This window comes from Falco cherrug, chromosome 16, assembly GCF_023634085.1.
Source record: "Falco cherrug isolate bFalChe1 chromosome 16, bFalChe1.pri, whole genome shotgun sequence".
Lineage (NCBI taxonomy): Eukaryota > Metazoa > Chordata > Aves > Falconiformes > Falconidae > Falco > Falco cherrug.
In genome coordinates, this window is record NC_073712.1 from 4,855,308 (window position 1) to 4,872,995 (window position 17,688).

General features: G+C 46.2%; 1 protein-coding gene across 2 annotated transcripts in view; it reads left to right on the plus strand.

Moving 5' to 3' along the window:
- The window catches only part of NUDT3 (nudix hydrolase 3), a 32,770-nt gene extending 17,407 nt beyond the window's left edge, over positions 1-15,363 (plus strand). The window contains exons 3-6 of one of the 2 annotated variants that reach the window (XR_008735362.1): positions 4,824-4,868; positions 5,666-5,750; positions 6,663-6,987; positions 7,436-15,363. Coding sequence is in view for 1 of the 2 variants with exons in the window: in XM_055727978.1 (XP_055583953.1) it covers positions 4,824-4,868; positions 5,666-5,750; positions 6,663-6,832 (300 nt within the window). In the remaining variant the exon portion in view is untranslated. Of the gene's footprint in view, positions 1-4,823; positions 4,869-5,665; positions 5,751-6,662 lie in introns of both variants that reach the window. The other variant, XM_055727978.1, reaches the window with a different exon arrangement.
- The last annotated feature ends 2,325 nt before the right edge of the window (positions 15,364-17,688 follow it).

Below are 17,688 nucleotides of genomic sequence, written 5' to 3' on the forward strand. Positions count from 1 at the left end.
ATGTCCACCTTCTAGAAAAAGTATGCCCTTTTCAAACAGTCATTAGCACCAATGTAGTATATTTTTTTTTTACTTCTTCATTCTTGGATTATTTTTTTTTCGCTATTGGCTTCTCTCCCCAAAATTAATCTTACGTTAGGAATAAGGATTTTTTACGAGTGTGAGCAACTGGCAAAGAACATGTTTTAGAAATAGATGCCTTAAATTAAACTTATTATAGAGTGACTTTGAAAAAAGCCTCCACGCTCATCTGTTAAACCCAAAGGCATTTCATTTTGCACTTACAGCATCTTTCACATCCTGACCTTTAAATACTTAGCAAATGCCAAGTTCTATAAAATTACGGGAGTGTTAGTCATGCTTTCTTCATGGGAATCAAAAGCCAGATAAATTGTGCTTGATCTGTGATCAAACAGGCAATTGATGCCAATATTAAAAATAGTCCATCGTGATAGTGCTTTGATCTGGCTGCTAGACCTTTTTTCTTTTTTTTCTTTTCCCCTCTTAAACATGTTTTATAAATAATTTTTTCTGTTTCATGTATTTTGTTAGTGATTTAAAATACGAATGTTGACACTGTTCGGTGCTAAAATAGGGAGACTCTTTGGTTTTTAAATATTGCAAGGACTGTGGATGAATGACAGAGGTGATGGCGTTGAACTCTTCCTACATTTAGTAATACTCGGTGCAAACAGCGGGCCGAGTTCACTACTTTCTGTTACTCTTGTGTACTCAAACTTCATACAAATGAGTACAGTGTCTTAAAAGTTCCTGCTCTGACATGGCATTTCATGTCTCTCTCACAGATGTAAAAACATATTATTGGTTGTAATGCAGTAAAGGGGTGAGTAAGTATAACCCTCTCTGAGACACAGCAAGAAAATTTGCCTAGCAGGTCCGTAATTGGCGCCTTTAGAACTTGTCTAAGCTAGCAGTTTTTATGGGTGTGCTTTACTACCTCAAGTAGTGCAACTATTAGAGCAAAGATTTGGGTGTTTTACCACAGTCCTCTTGCCCAGCAGTAATCTGTAGTAGATGCAGGCTTTGAGCCTAATAGAGCAAAGTAAAATAGCTGAAATTCCAACCCACATTTTCCTTAGCTCAGATGGAAGGAAATAAAAGCTGTCCCTAGGAACAGATGGTGTTGCTGCAGGCTGCTTTTTGCATCTGACCCCAACTTATTTTCAGCTTTGAAACCTGAACCTGCTGTTCTTGGATGTCTTCAGTAATTTTTCTTTATTAAAACAAGTTGTTCCATGAGCAGCAGAACTAGTAAAGCTTCATTTCCTCCAGATTTTTGTTCCTTGTCCCGAATGCCCAGCCCACCCCGCTGGGTGTGCAGCAGCGGTTTGAAGTGGTGTGCTGTTTTGGGGCGGCTGGCTGTTCTGTGACATTGATGCACTCTTGCCAGGTCTATCTTTTTTTTCCAGTGAGGACTACCTCGGATGCTGGAGACTGATTTGAATCTGCAGAGCAGTGAAAAAGAAGCTCATTTTTGCAAGCTGCGTCTGTCCTCTTTTTTTTTTTTTTTTCTACCTGAGTCTGCCTCTTCCTGAGCAAACACTGTCGTTTGATTGATGGGCTTTATTTTCACACCTACAGATGGAACAGTTGGCGCCGGTGATCTCTTACCCCTTGTTGATAGGTTTAATAGCATCTTCCTGGGACGTGTGCATATTTTGGGGGTTGCAGCCCAGGTTCCATGTGCGGCACTTCCAATGCTTGGTGGGGGAACATGTACCCAAATAAATTGTGCTGTCTCTGCCAGACGCTTACTGTTGTGGCCCACGAGGGCGGAGGATTCTCAGTCCGTTTACTACCGAGGAGAAAATTCCTGAGTCATCTGGTACAAATTAAGATTTAGATCCAGCATTCAATCCTGGATGAGCCTGTGACTGTGCTTTTAACTTTCCAAGAAAATGCTCATTGTCCTGCGGTGGAGTCGGGAGGGTGCTAGGGGTTGGCCCGTAGCAAGGCAGGAGGTATGGAGCTTCCCCAAAGAGGAGCCTGGCACTTCCGTTGCACGTTGTCTAGCTTGCTTTGTTAGTGATAACAGCTACAGATTATTTTCTCAGATGTCTTGCGCAGCTTTTATGTCAGAAACTCATGCGAGACTGTGAATTCCACTTCATGATTGTTTGTTCGATTAAAGTACGTGACTGTACAGAGACCTAGGATGTTCCTATTTGCGTGTGAATTAAGTGCTTTATCAAAAATAGGTGTATAACAATCCAGTTGGTCTGTGTTGGATGTCCTATATGTCATCTTTAAAATCCACTATACCAGTAAAATAGGTTGAGGGTGCCATTGGATTCCAGTGGTAGGATGTGCTTTGCAGTCTTCTATAAAATCAGCCCAGTATTTCTTTGAATCAAACCATTGCTTTGCCGCCATTTACTACTGCATGTGGTAAATTCATATGTGAAGAAAACCTTAGCACTTTTTAATTCAACGTGACTTTCCTACAGCACATGTTTATCTTGGCATCGTTTTTTGTGCCTTTTTGGGTGCATAAGACTAGGCAGAAGAGAGAAGAAGGATCCTAGTTTGCAGACGGAGTGTTATTTCTGTCGCCTCTCTGTTTAAGCAGAACAGAAGGAAGGGCTCCTCACCTGCCTGTATCACTTCAAGCACAGTTTTAGAGCTGGGGATAAACTGCTTGGGAGGCTGGTCGTGCTGTATTCATGCTTGGTTTCCAGGCTGGCTAGCTGCCTGGAGATAAATTTGTTTCCAGTCAGATTGAGAGTTCACTAAGCATCACAACAGCATCCCTGGCTTTTGATGCAGTGCCTCTGCAGGTAAGGAGAAAAGAAATTGGATAGCCCTCTCCAGGAACCAGTGAAGAAAATTGGCTTAAGACAGTTATTTACCTGAAATATTTGGTTGTGTATGTATGTTGTGACGGTGGAAGCCTTGCGTTCCTCCCTGTGTTATTGCTGGCTGATTGATATTGCTGCTTATGCAAAAAAAAAAAAAAAAAAAAAAAAGCCCACTGTTCAAGGCTGCTGAAGGTCTTCTTTGAATGAAATTCATTTGAAGTATTTGCCTTCCAGTTCACTTCTGAGAGAGATTAGCCCAGGGTTAGCAGTAACAGTTTTGCAGATGAGGTAAAATCGCTCATCCGCAAAGGTCAGACCCAGTTATCTGTCCCAGCCATGCTGGTGTGCGCATACACGCGTACATTGACCTTCATGGAATTGCTGTTTGACTCCAGAAATAACCTTGGGGTTAATAGTCAGTGGTCCACCTGTGGGCTGAGCAGAATGTCAGAAATACTGATAAGACAATAAATTTTGCATCCAAAGACAACATGAAAAGGTTCAGTTGAAAAGCTCCTTCCTAGAAGTAGAGGTCAGGGAGCATGTTACAGAAAGAATTACAGATTTCTGTGAACACCTGTAGTAGGGGCAGCTACAAATCCTTTTCTCTTGGGGCAGTTCTAGCATCAGCTGTCATTAGCAGCACTAGTGAGGTGTGCTCTGGCTGTGTAATTTGGTGTATCTGTATGTTCATTTAGTAGGCTGGGCACTTAACCAGAAAAATCTTCTAATTAATAAAAGTTCTTCCTTCCCAAAAGCATGTGACTGTACAGCAACTGGTTAGTAGCTGAACAAGTGGGAAATGGCTTATCTCAGCTGCTCAGGACAGAGGATTTTTCTTATTAAATATTTAGTTGCCCTCACCCAAACATCTTGTTTGTTTGTTTGTATAAGGAAAAAAAAAAAAGCCTGACATAATCAGATCTGCCTATCTTGGCTGCAAGAGCAAAGGCACGATTTTCCTGAACTGTTTCAGATGTGTTCCAGCTGCCAGAGACGACAGCCAAATTTACCTTCCAAATGTGGCTGGGTGGTTTGCCAGATTCTGTGGAGTGTTTGAAACCAGTTAAGTCGTGGAGCAAAATCTCGTCGTGTTTGTAGCACTTCAGTTGCAGGCATCTATAGTTGTAAAAAGGGGGGGAAAAAAAATAATGTAAATTACTGGGGAGGGGAAAGGAGAGGTCTGGGGGGAGAGGAGTGGGATGGCATTTTGCATGCATGCATGATGCGACACCGGAGAGCAGAGGCGAGAAACAGCAGTTTGAGAAAGTGACTGAGCCACAGCGGTGAGTGGATGTTTAAAAAGTGACAGCAAATCAGATAAAGTGGGTAGATCCTCAGTAGTATTCGAGTAGAAGACAAAACTGTTGCTTAGATCTCCTCTTGATTTGTGTCTGTGCCTGATTCAAAAGGCTTCTCTCAATACCCATCTGTATTTTCATTTTCTATCAAAAAATAGTCTTGTTCCTGTTGCAGAGGCCACATTACAAGAAAGTATTTTATGTTTGTATTAGCTTGCTTCAAATGTATGCAGGGCATCCCTGAAATACCTGGTAGCTGTCATGTTGCTTTGATGGTGTAAGTGGATGTCTCGTACATACTTTGAAGTTATTTTCTTAAACTATAACTTCAAAGGGGTAAAACTGCTAACGCCAAAGCAAATTTTATCCGTGTTTAGGCTGTAATAACCTTTAGAGGAGATTCTGGTCATTTGGTGGATATTGGCATGCAATTAGTAACTCATCAAATAGTTGGTTTTTTCCTTCAGATTGAATTAAAAAATGGAATATAGAAAAAGAAGAAAAAAACTACTGGGAATGCGTGCATGGTTAGAACTTGTGATATATTTTTGTCGTTTTTCTTGTGACCGTGATGTTTTAAGGTGTACAGAATTTTACAGCATGTGCTTCCTGTTCTAAAGGAACTGCTCCTGCACAACAAATACGGAAATATGCACTGACCTGTCGTTAAAGTATGGTTTTTTTCTCTTTGAACTCTTCATAGGCTGGAGTGAAAGGGACGTTAGGAAGATTAGTGGGAATTTTTGAGGTAAGTTTCAGACATTGTTAAAAAAATTGTTGAATTTCGATGCAAAAAAAATTGTCTTGAAGTAAAAATCACTTCCTAGTTTGTTGCGAAGTCAGCTCGCTAACTTGTTTGAAGGAAAACTCAAAACTCCCCGTTAAATAGAAACATAGCTGATCAATTTTCAGTGATACCGCTCATCTGCAATTTGCAGTTCGGTTAACAACAGGAGGGATAATTATGCCAACGTAACGGTGGATATTCTCGGTGCCTTCGTACCTTTCTTGCTGCCACACAAGGGCACCCAGCAGCTGGGGAGCAGTGGGGCTTCTTTGTTCTTTAGCACCTGCCGTCACCCGTTGCCAAACTGGTGAAGTGGTGGAGCCCGTGTGCTCCGATGTGGAGTGCGGGAGCACGTGGTGAGTACCGGGGAGATGCTTTGCCACAGGTGGCGGGCATGGCTCTTTCGACAGTTGTTTTTTCATGGAATTGTGTGAAATAGATACAGATCTTTCCTGTGGGGTGGGGTTGGTTTGTTTGGGTTTCCCCCCCCCCCCCCCAGCTGAGGAACTGATTTATACACATACCTGTCCACCAGATACTGCCTTACAGTTTAGGCACTAGACTTTTTGGCTGCAGTAAATAATACTTTCAGACCTCTCATTTAAAACACAGCAATTTTTACTAAACGTGAGGGGAACTAGATGTAAGGTACCGTGGCATGATAGTGAGGCAGCTTGCCGCTTGCAGTCGCCACGTGCCCACTTGCCTTGTTTTTCCCTTGGTAGCTTTGCTTTTACTCTGTTCCCTTTGCCTTCTAGAATCGGGACAGGAAACACAGGACATATGTTTACGTACTTATCGTCACAGAAGTGTTGGAAGACTGGGAGGACTCTGTCAATATTGGTAAGCTCTTTGTGTTTGCTAGCGTGAACTGGTTGGATGCAGAAAAAACAAGTCAGCTGAGCATCCCTCTGGGAGCCAGAATCTTTGTGAGAGTGGTTCGGAAAAGTTGCAGTGGTGTGTCCTTTGGGTGCTTGGGGAAAAAAAATTGTGGTTAAACTGATGCTTTTGTAACCTCTGTGGCCCAAGGTAAGTCAATTCAGCTGTACAGCTGCCTCCACAGCAATTTTGTATTTAATTCTTGCACTTTAAGTTATTAAGTAAAGAGCATGAAGAGCTGTCCTTTCTAAGACAAGAAGATAGGGCAGTGTGGATTAATCATTCGCCGCTATCTTTCGAAATCTTTGCATTTAAATCAGATTCCCAAATGAAAATGAACCTATTGTTCCACGCGACGTTTGTCAGTAGTGCCGTAGCACCTGTAACTTGGCTTTCGTCAGGCTGTATATGGAATAATTATTATGGAAAGAGTAAGAAATTAGTTCTGTCCACCAAAAATTAAGGTTCACTTGCAAATCGATAGGGATTGGGTGGTGGTTGGTATCTGACTTGAATAGAAATTGCAGAAATAGCAAAAGAAATGTGTTTGTGTGTTGATTCTTTGGTTGTTTTTTTTTAAATAAGGAAATGCAAAATTGGTTTGTTTGGACAGTGGATGTAATGCCCTGAACAAATAGCTGTTACGGGGATAGAGGAGCCATTAGTGCGGTGTTTGGACTAGGTAGTCCTGGAGATCAGAAAATCCTGGGAGAAGATTTTCCAGTGTCTTCTGAACTGATGTTTTCTACACAGTGAAATTATTCTTGCAGCGTTTGTGCACGTGATAATGATTGAGAGCTAATCAACAGTAAAGTTTACACGTAGAAAGGATGCCATCGTTTTGCTGGGTCTACTGTTTTTTCTCTTTACCCACAGGAAGGAAAAGGGAATGGTTTAAGATAGAAGATGCCATAAAAGTTCTGCAGTATCATAAACCAGTGCAGGCCTCGTATTTTGAAACCTTGAGGCAAGGTTGTTTGGCAAACAACGGCACTCCCGTCATGACCACAACGTACTCTGAGAGCTCTGTGTCTGACATCAGATGACTGAAGACGTCCCTACGAGAGAAATTTTGAAAACTAGACTGAAACGTGGATTTCCCTCCCCCCTCCCCTTTTTCACATGCCTCCTCTATCAAACAAGGCATGGGCAGCAGCCTGTGGCAGAGCAAGTGTTAAAGAGTGCTGCAATTTAGTGCAAGGTGGGATTTTTTTTTTTTGTTGGCTTTTTTTTTTTGCTTTTTTGGATATGTATTTTGTAAAATACATTTTGTGCATGAAGTGCCCCTTTCCCCTTACACCGCTTCCATGGCCTGGCGAGCGAGGCTGCCCGTTTCGCCTCTGCCTTGTGTTCTGAAGTGTCCCGTTTGTGTCATCCCAGCCATAGCCACTTTTTTTTTTTTAATTAAAAGACTTCAAATGTGAGATCAGCTCTTTAAGTCTTAGTCTGTACTGTAAGGTGCTGTTCAGACCTGTGTGGTGGTCACTTTCAGCGCATATGTATAAACTTTTTTTAGATGGAGAATCTAACATTTTAATTTTGCGGGAATTTTTTTTAATCCTGGTCTGCTTCTGAAAACAAGGGTTCATAATTAATCTGTTTGCCTTTTGTTCTGTTTTTTTTAAAAAAAAATACACGTTCTGTGACAGTGCAAGTGGCTGGGCCAGTTTACTCCCTATATATCTCCCGATTTAGTGCAGTGACACTTGAAGATGAGGGCAGAGTTTTGATCACCTGCGGACATCCCTGCTGCTCCGTTGCTTCTCCTACAGCTTCCGCCAGTGTTTCTGCATTTACATGAAAATGAAACAAAAAGGAGTTGGTCTTTTAACACTTGGCCAAAAATAAATAGCCTCAGAAACGCTACGCTAGAAACTGAATTTAATTGTCTGTGGTAGGAATCAGGGATTTGAAGTGGGGTCAAAGTCTGACCAAGTGGAGCGTCGATCACCAATGCTGTTCTGCTGATCCTGCTGCGTTCTGCTGATGTCTCTTCTTGTCCACATGCCTTATACTGTGCTGAACTGGATACGTGTAATTTGTGCTAAAGCATCGGATTGTGCTTACTGAGTGTTACTGCACGAACCCTCGGTTGGATAACCATGTGTGTCCCTGAAAAGAAGTCCTGGGGGAGAAATTCGGGTGTTCAATCTCTGGTCCTGTGGTTCTGCAGCACTTACAATTGCACCATGGAGCATGCTCAAAATGTTTAAACTCTCCCTCTGTGAAAGGTACAGCTGACTCCCAGCAGAATTGCGAGTTGGAGGAGTACACCCTTTAATAGGATAGTTCCCCTGATGCATTGGCACACTTCACCTTTTTTTTTTTTTTTTTTGGCTTTTTCTTTTGTTGTTGATGTAAGTTTCATGCTGTCTTGATTTGCCAACAGTGTTGTCTAGTTGGGAAATAAAATGGGAAGGGTCGGGGGTGGGTTGGGACAGGTACAAGTTTTGGGAGGGGCATTAATTAATCCCTGGCTTGGGACAAGAAGGAGTTGCTGAGTTCAGTAACTTCTCCGTTGTCAGAGCATAGCCAAGATGTGAAATTAAATCTGCAGTACTCTTTTTTTTTTTTTTTTTTTTTTCCCATTTTTCCCCCCCTCTTTATTTAACAAAAAATATTCTAATAAATACTCACTGTTCCAGAATTTTCTCTCTTCCCGAGAAGCACTTACAATATGAAAAATCTGATAGAAATATCCATGGAGCCTGGGACAAGGGGGAATGGTATCCTTGCTGGTTTGGCAAGAAGCTGTTCATTTTAAGATCCTATTCTGTTCCTTTACTTGTTCTCCTTGCTTTCATCAGTGTGGAGTAGCAAGGCCAAAAGCAGTGCCAGTGATCGCTAACGTGAAAAACCACGCATAAGGAAAAAGCCGAGAGGCATTATTCAAGAAGTAGCTTGAAACCCAGCAGCTGGAATCAAGCCTAAATTACACCAGTTCAGTTCACTTCAACTTAGAGACGAATGTACAATACTTTCTTACTCTTTGCTGAGCGGCCTGAACCAAACTCTTGAAAAAGGGCTTGAATATTGTATCTGGAAGTGTACAAGAAATTCAGACAGCCTGCTGTTACCGAGCCGTGAGTGGCACCTAACAGCCATCTACTGCCTTCAATTGAGATTTTTTTTTTTTTTTGTCTTTACTGTACAGATTAGGATGTTGAAAACGCTTTGCAACAAAACAGCTGGTACTCCTGAAAGAGTAACTGCAGTTTTAATATCAACAGCATGCACACTTCTGTTTTTCAACTAAAATTGTTTTTACAGGGCTGTTAAACTGACGATTTAGGGTAGAATATTGTTAATGACTTGCTAATGGCTTATTTGTTTGGGTCAGAAAAATAAATTGTGCCAAGAAAGTGTTTTAATGTGGCATGAATTGATGCTGTTAACACAGTAACAGGGAGGGGCTGATATTATGCCTTTTTTAACTGGAAATAGCTCCTGGGTAGAAATAGCTTTTATTCGACAGATGTGGATTTTAAAACAGGTCTTAGTCCTGTGCTACCTGAATCTCTCCCTGCACCACACAAATTCCCCTCTTCCTCAGCATCTGAGGTTCTTCTCTAGTTACAGCTGCATGCCCTAGCAGTTTCAGCCATTTGATCCAAAATGATATTAAATTGGTTTGGGACCGACAATCAAACTACCTTTATTAGCGACAAAAAGAGTTGTGAGGACGGGGGTTTCGCAGTACAGCCGAGTGCCTGCTTGATTAAACGGCTTAGGGCTGCTGGCGTGACCAACCGCTCCAAAATCCTGTAGGATTAGACTCGGGCTTGCGGCGTTTGCTAAAACTGGTGCTATATCGAGAGAGCGGGATTCTTACCTCAGCTGATGTAGTGTCTCGTGACCCCTTAACGCGAGCGTTGCGGTGTGTCTCGGCTTCCCGTTGAATAACGTTCTTCGCTTGGCTTTCAGCGTGGCTTTGGTCTGGCTCGGCGCGGGTGTGTGCGTAGGTCAAAAGAAGAGGAAGGCCAGCGCTCCGTGGGGACGGCCCGCGAGTTCGCCGCGGATTTGTCCAGACCCCCTCAAGTTGCAGGTTTCAGACGCTTGTCTTCGGTTCTCTGAAATCCGGTTTGGGATGAATGCCAAATGGCGTGTGGATGATGCGCAGCCGCCGTCTGAGGGGCTACCATTAATTACCTTTTGGCACACCTCGCGAGGGGCTAAAGTTAATTATCTTCTGGCGCTGCTCGAGAGGAGCTGCTGCTAACGAATTACCTTTTGGCACACCTCTGAACTCTGGGGTCTCATGAAAAGCTTCCAGTGTCCTCCGCCACTTCTTAGGGGTGGAGTAATTTTGCTAATATGAGTACTTTTTCCCTTGCTGCTTTTCATGTGTGTACTCCCGGTGTAAGGACGCCTCACTCTTGCTACAACAAGAAGCAAACCTGCCTTCGGCGAGGAAGAGGAGGGGGAAATTACTGGCCCTTGAAACACTCGCCTACTAGATTTCTCTCTGCACCTAAGTGTCAGCTCAGGGTTGCGAGATGAGTGATGGAGGAAGAGGGAGACCTGCTGCTCGGCGCAGGGAGGTTCTCTGAGCAGTTCCCACTCTTAAACATTGATTCACTTCCTCTGGTGGTGTCAAAATTAGAAATCCTCGTATCGTGGAGTTGCATCCGGCCATCTGGATTTTCAAACGTAGTTGAGACCTTAATGGGAGAAGTGCTTTCAGCACTTAGATGACGACGCTTAGCGTGATGATTTTTTAAACCTCAACATACTTAGAAAAATCTGGATCTCATGTCACTGGAAGCGTTTGACAGACCAGCTTGGATTACTGGCTGCGGCAGGAGAATGTTAGCTGGTGGTTTAAGCCAATGCTAGGTGGTGGGTATACTGGCATTTGTTGACACCAGCATGGGAGCAGGAAAAAAAAGGATGCCCTCGGGGTACCACTGTCTCCAGCAACTGCTTCTTGATCCTTCCAGCAGGATTTGTCAGATCCCCTACCTTTCTGATGGTCTTAAACGATGCGTAAAGCTCAAGAGGCAGGTGGACGTCCCTCTGCAGAAGAGTGCCAAGTGTAATTAAATTTAGCGCAGCTGAAATCAGACACGTTGTGCTGGAGGAGGTCTCTCTCAAATAAGGTTTTGGTATGGGGGAGCAGGGGTTTGGATGCGGTGGTTCACGTCAGCTTGCAAATCGTGCGCAGCGGAAAACGTACAGCGCCTTTGTCTTGAAGTGGTTACTGTTAAGATGGTTTGGGGGTTTCAAATTTGGCTTGTGCTTGTGCTGAGGCTTTCCAAGGACACGTTTCAAAAGGCAGAGCCTTTTTTTGGGTTAAAAATACTATTTTCTGTTTGGTGAGGGTTCCCCCCAGTATTTAACGGCTGTGCATGCTGGTGGCCTGGCTATGAGAGCTGTGGTGTGACGCTGCCGGGGAGGGGACACCTTTTCCTGGGAGATGCTTAGAGAAGAGTGAAAGGTTGCGTGTTTTTTTTGTTTTCCCCATTCTTCCTGAAATTTGCCATTCAGTGCTGTTAAAGTACTTTTGGTCGCTTCACAAAGATGTCTTTTGATTTCTTCACAAAGATGGGTTGTTTAATTCTAGACAGTAGTTGATTGGCGATAGAGAAGCTCGGTATTGTTGCAAAGCCAGGGGAGGCTTGTACATCCTTTATCTTTGCCCAGTGTTTCTCCTTGCTGTGTTGTGCTCTCTTAGGGTTCGTCGGAGCTGCTCAGCACCCTTGCTCAGAACCGCAGTGACTCCTTACAAGTATGAGTGGTTGGCGTTAGCCTCTCTAGGTTTGACAAGGCAACTGCCTCTCCAAGTATATCATTTGGTAAAACGTTCCTTTGAGTTAATGGCTACTTTGCAAACTGAGAATGAGATGTTTTTTTCAAATGGAAAGTGTGTTAGCCTTTGAACTGCAAAAAACTCGTCAGGACTGAGGCAGTGACAGCTGAGAGGGTGCAGGATGTGACAACAGGCTTTCTCACCGGCTGCTGTGCTGTGAGGACGAGATAGGGTAGCTACTGCTTGCTCCTGGTTTTGAACTCTCAGAACAAGATGTGTAGCCCCTGTGTGGTTTTACAGCTGAAATTTCTTGAGATGAGTCTGTCAAAGAGAGGGTGCCGGGATGGGGCGGTTCAGTGAGTGTAGGGCAGTTGCATCACCTGTAGCAAAAAGAGAACTCAGAAGTTGCTGATGCTCGGCTCACTTGTGTGTGTTTAATGCTGTTAAACAGAGCTGAACTCGTAGGCTGGTATTACTGATAAACTCCATTAGCCAGTAACTGTAATTAAAACCGAATAAAGAAGCTAAAAATACGGGCTTTAACGCAGGGGCGCTTCCTAACGAGTTGGTTTATGCTGCTGCATGGATCCGATGGGGAGGGTCTATCTGGCTGCTTGGAGTCTTGCTACTTCTTCCCCCCTTCCCTTGCTCATGTTCGGTACAGAAGGGTTCAGGCAACATTTGGGAGTGGCCGTTGGTTCTTGATGGTAAACCTGCTGTGATTTAACTGAGTTCTGTGCACGTTACGCTTTAAGGAATTATGGGATGAACAGGTAAAGGGAGCCCAGCCAGGGCTCTCCTCGGATCATGTCGTCTGCCTCGCTTTGCCATAGGAAGGTGGCACGGGCAGGTGAATGCATGCGCTGTCTCTGCATCTTTTTAAAATACATCCTTTGGGATTTGTTTCCTTTTTCATCCATCCTGGGGAGGTGGTTCCTTCCTAGTCAGTTTGGTCCCAGCTTAGCAAGGCAAGTGTGTTGTGTGACAGCTGTGCCAGTGGGAGGGAGCAGAGCCTTACCTGGGGTGTACTTCAGAGCTCCTCCACCCCAAAAAACTGCTGTATTTCCTCTGATGATGGCCTTCAGTCTCGCTGCTGTGGAGGAAGGTAAGAGCTCTGGTTTGGGGGCTGGAAAGGAACTGCAATTTAAACATTCACATCAGCTTTTTTTCCTCGATAGCTGGGCGTTGTGTGTGCTTCCCCGATTTCTGTTGAGCAACGAGAAGGCAGTTTTAATTCAGCGTGGTCTTGAACGTGCCTTAAAGCAAACTCTATAAACTGAAAAATTGAAAGGGATCATCGGAATCTGCTAGTGTTGCTTTTTTTCCCTAGTGCAGACACAAAGTATTCAGTGGCTAAAAATGTGGGTAGGGAATGTCAGGAATCCTCAGTTCCCTTCCCAGATCTAGCAACGGACTTTGGGCCTCTGCCTCAGCATTTCCATGCAGAAAACGCGTTCACCACCAAATATTTGAAGCTGCATAGATCAAATGTTTGCCCCTCCCAATTATAACAACTTCAGCTTTTCTTGCTTGTACTCAGAAACGCAGTTTTATCCCAAATTGATGTGCTTTGTGCTTTTCAGACAGCCAGATACAATGTTCGTAGCTGTGCAGAGCATCCAGTGAAACGGGTGATCTGGGAGTTTGTGAAAGGTTTGAATATTCAGCTTTTGCAGAGTGGAAGCTGTGGCTGGTTCTCGGGAAAAGGTGAAAATCCGTCGATCTCTTTAGCCAAACTTGCACCAAGAAATGAAGTTGTTGCAGACGCTTGTTGGTGTGAAGAGCTTTTATCTTATAAAGATAATCAGCAGCTTTGTATAACTCACCGACTGCTCTGGTCCTGCTTTTAAATGACTCCGTTTCCCCTCCTGGTTCTGTTCCTCCTGTTTAATAAGATAGCATCATCTAGTGGCTGCATCAGCCTGGGGATGCAGGTGACCTTGCTTCTGGTGTGCTCTCTCGTCTTGTCTCCGTGTTAGAGACTATAACATACATATATATATCTATCTATATCTATGATCCTCGCTTTTCTCAGTGTTAGAATAAATTTAATACAGTTAGAGAGGACTCTCGGCTTCAGTGGTGGAAGGTGGTGTGTAGATACGTGCAGTGTTTTACTGGGTGTAGTGTCATGAGGTCTGTACATAATTGAGAGAGGTGTAGATGGATGAAGAAGAACACTTAACTGGATTGAAGATGTATTTAGGAGATTTATAAAATCTTTTTTGGTGCTAGTCGATAGGGTTGTGTTTTTGGGGGTTTTTTCCTCTTTTTTTTTTTTTTTTTTCTTTTTGGTGGGAAAGTGAGAATTTTGAAGTTATACTTGAGAAATTGGCTCTAGAATTGCCTCAGAAATTAACCTTGGGAGGTCCAAGAGTGTTTGCTGAACTTCCTGTATGTCCTATTTTATATTTATTAAATCAGAAGATCTGGAACGATTGCTTTGCATTTTCTGCTCAGTCTTTTCCTGAACTCTCTGTACCTGAGACCCCCTGGCAGCACCCCTGAGCTGGGAGAGCAGGATCCCAGCCCCCATCGGAGCCTGTTGCCCAGGGTACGTCACCCCGCCAAGGGCCCGAGCTGGATGCCCGTGGGTATGAGCGTATCTGCCTTAGGCTGCTCCATTCCTTACCAAACCGAGATACCTCCGAGATCAAAGCTGTGGGGCTTTGACCGTCTCTTCTCTTCGCCTCTGAACTGGTGCATTCGAACCTCCTTCACGACCAAGGGTAAGACTTCGATACCACCAGTGTGGGCGATCCCTATGGAAAACGTTTGGGTTTTTTTAATCCTTGCAGATTTCCAAGTCCTTGAAGCGTGCAGGCCTGGGGTGGGGGGGCACAGTGGCAGCAGCAGAGCGTGGCGAGTGATTTCCCCGGGGTTCCTGCTCCTGTGTGACCTGTGGTGTTGGTTGGGATGTCTCCTGCTGCTGCCCGGCTTTCCCACGGAAACGTCAGTGAGTTTGGAGGGGGAAAACTGGTGTAGAGAACAAACTTGCTAATTTATTAGAATTAAAAGAAGCCTGAGGTTTTCAGTGATTTTCAGTGAATCAGAAGTAATATAATAGTCGGTTCCCTGTGAGTTCTAGATGGTTTTGGACTTGCAGTTCCCATAGTCTGGTTTGGTTTATTTTTCTGGCTGCGGACTTCTGTTCCTCGCTCCAGTGCTTTGTGTTTCTAATCTTCTGGTAAATTTAACATGTGGGGTTTTTTATGATATATTAAGTTAAAATGGTTTGCAAAAACACTTTACAACTGCAAGGGCACTTTGGAAATCTAGCATTTCAGCTGATGCTTTTTCTTACTGACTGGGACTTGTTCTTACTTACAACACATTTGTTCAAAGTCAAATGCGTTCAGTAGAAAACACGTTTTGTTTTCTTTGAGGCTCAGATCTTAGTTCGAGCCTGTGAATAATGCAGGTGCTCTCTTGCTCCTGCTTAGTCTTGGCTGGCAGGTATAGCGTATACCTACATAATTTTGACATTCTCATCCATAGTGTTTCCAGAAAAAACGGAGGGCTCACTATCCACTCCTCGCTCAGCTCTGGTATCATCACAACCCCCTGTCCCTCTTCTGCCATGAGTCTCGGTGTGTTTTGAGCCAGATGTTGAGACGGTATGAAGCTGCGCTGATGTACAGCAGCTGGCGGTCTGGTTCCTTTCTCAAGGTGTTTCCTCTGTTGGAGTTGTGTGCGAGGGGGAGGTCATCACTGTCTTTAAAAGATTTAAAAAAAAAAAAAAAAAAAAAAAATCGTGGATGCAAGTTTGACAAGAGTGTAGGCTGTAATCTAGTGCCAACCAATAAACACGCCAGTATTTCACACATGGCTCTGCTTGCTGCGTGGTCTCTCTTCTTCCCGGCACTTGTTACCATGTACGTGATCTTGGAGATTGGGCAATAGTGTCACCAGAGGAGAAAGCCCTTCCTGAAGTGTCTCGGGATATTCACAGTCTGGAAAAGAAAATTTGGAGGGATGTCACCCACAGCCTGATGCTGAGATGGGCTGGTCTGAGTGGGGAGAGCATCCTGCCATAAAACCAGGGTGAATTTTAAGGCACGGCGTAGTATCATCAGATGTTTCTGGTCCCGAGAGCCTCGTGGAGCAGAAGTGGTCCTGACTCGCAGAGTCCTTATGGAGAGCCCTTCACGTGGAAATAGCCACTTGCTGGGGGAGGGGCTGGGTGCCACCAGCACCCAGAGCACCGACAGCCTTCGGCAGAGCATGGTGTGGGTCGCCGCTCCGGCGAGGGGGTCAGCGAGGGCTGGAGGTGTTGAGAAACATGGGCAGAGATGCCGGCTGGGTCTGTGCTCTGCGTGTGCGCGCACAAATGCTCTGCCCAAGTCTGACCGCTGCCCCCAGACCCGTGGTCAGGCTGGGGGTGTCCCAAGCCCTTTGGAGGTTTGGTGTCCCCCCTGCCTGCCTGGGAAGGGTGAGCACTGGGAGGTGCTCAGAGCCCATCGCAGGGGATGCAGGATCGGTGCCGGGGTGTGCTGGGGGAGCGCACAGGGTGCTCTGCACCGCCGCAGGCTGCCTTCAGTGGGTCCCCCTGTCCTCACCACCAGTGGGATGGGGCTGCTCAGCACCTTCCTTGGCCTCCGCGTGCTCCGGTAAGAGCTGCCGGGTCCCTCTGCCCCATGCCATGCCTGGTGAGGGAGAGCTGGGTGTGCTGGGGGCAGCACCCGTCCCATGGGTGCCTTGCGTGGCCCCCAGAGCTGTCCCTTCCCCCAAACGCCCCCCATTCCTCTCCAGCTTGGGGGGGCCAGGCTCTGCTGATGCCCCAGGGCAGCAGATTTGCCTTGAGTCTGGGGGAGAGTGAACCAGCTCCTGGGGCTGTGGCCTGGCCCTCGCTCAGCCGGGGTGGGGGTTTCTCCCCCTTTTGGGATGCAAAACAAGATGCCGGGCAGGATCCAGTACTGCGCACCCGATCACAGCAGCGAGGCTGTAAATCCAGTCACGGGAGCTCTCGTGTTTTATCTGCGACGTGGAATGCGTCCTGGTTTGGAGATCCCATCCCGTGCCACCACCCTTTGGAAATTCCCGTTGGGATCTGAATGCAGCGGGGCTCCCCACAGCGTGTTATCGCAGCGGGGGAAAACACACCGGCTTGTGCCCGACGCCCTCGTGTTCGCAGCCGTGGCGCAGAGCCAAGGACGAAGTTAATCTTTGCTGACGGTGGAGTTAACACCTTGGCCGGTGAGCGGTAAGGCAGAGCCGGGAGCGGGCTGTGCCCCCGTGGATGGGTGACGGTGCTTCCCCCCACCCTGGTGTTTCTGGCTGGGTGAGCAGCTGGAGGGATGCAGTGGCTGGAAATCCGGCCACTTGTGTTTAGCTGCTTAAACGGGAGCTTAGCGGCTCAGCAAAGCTGTCCCCAATTATCTGCTGGGGGGCCGAGCAGTAGGGAAGAGGGGGCTGATGTCTCCTCACGGCAGGTTTTGGAGCAGAAATACCCCGTGTAACTATTCTAGCTCTCAGCACCTGCTTAAAATTTGCCCCCCTAGCTGACCCCCTCCCAGCTCGGTCGTGAGGGTGCCAGGATGAGCGGCGATGCTGCTCTCAACCCCCCCAGCATCCTTCCCCTACCCTGGGGTAAGTCACAGAGGTTTCCGCAGGGATGCGCAGCCCCTGTGCTGCCCCAGCCTCACCTCCCTCTTTCCCCATCCGCGTGGGTAGCGGTGGATGGGGAAGAGATAGTCCCCTGGGATTTGGGGATACTGCAAGGGTCCAGGGCTGTCTCTGGCCACACGGAGGGGCTTGGTGACCCCCCAGTCATGCTGCTTCCCCCAGGACCCCGCGTGCCCTCTGGCCAGGCTGAGCTGGCTGCACGCTCCTGCTGGCCCCCGCTCGCTCTCTCCAAGGAACTTTCCGAGAAATTCCTGGATTTATTTTCAGCTGCCGCACAGCAGCACCGTGCTGGGAAGAGGTGGGCAGCGGCAGAGTGGGGAGTCCATGCGGTGTGGATGGGCTCCCCCGCTTTGCCCAGCTCCTGGCCCCTTTGGGCATGGAGGAGGGGATGAGGATGGGCTGCGAGGAGAGCTGCTGCTGCTCACGCAGGGGTGATGTCCTGTGCAGGGTGTGGGGTCCCCCTAGACCCATCTCATCGGTGCTGACCCCCAGGATCTGCCTCCCCTGGTGCTACCAAAGCCCTGGCTC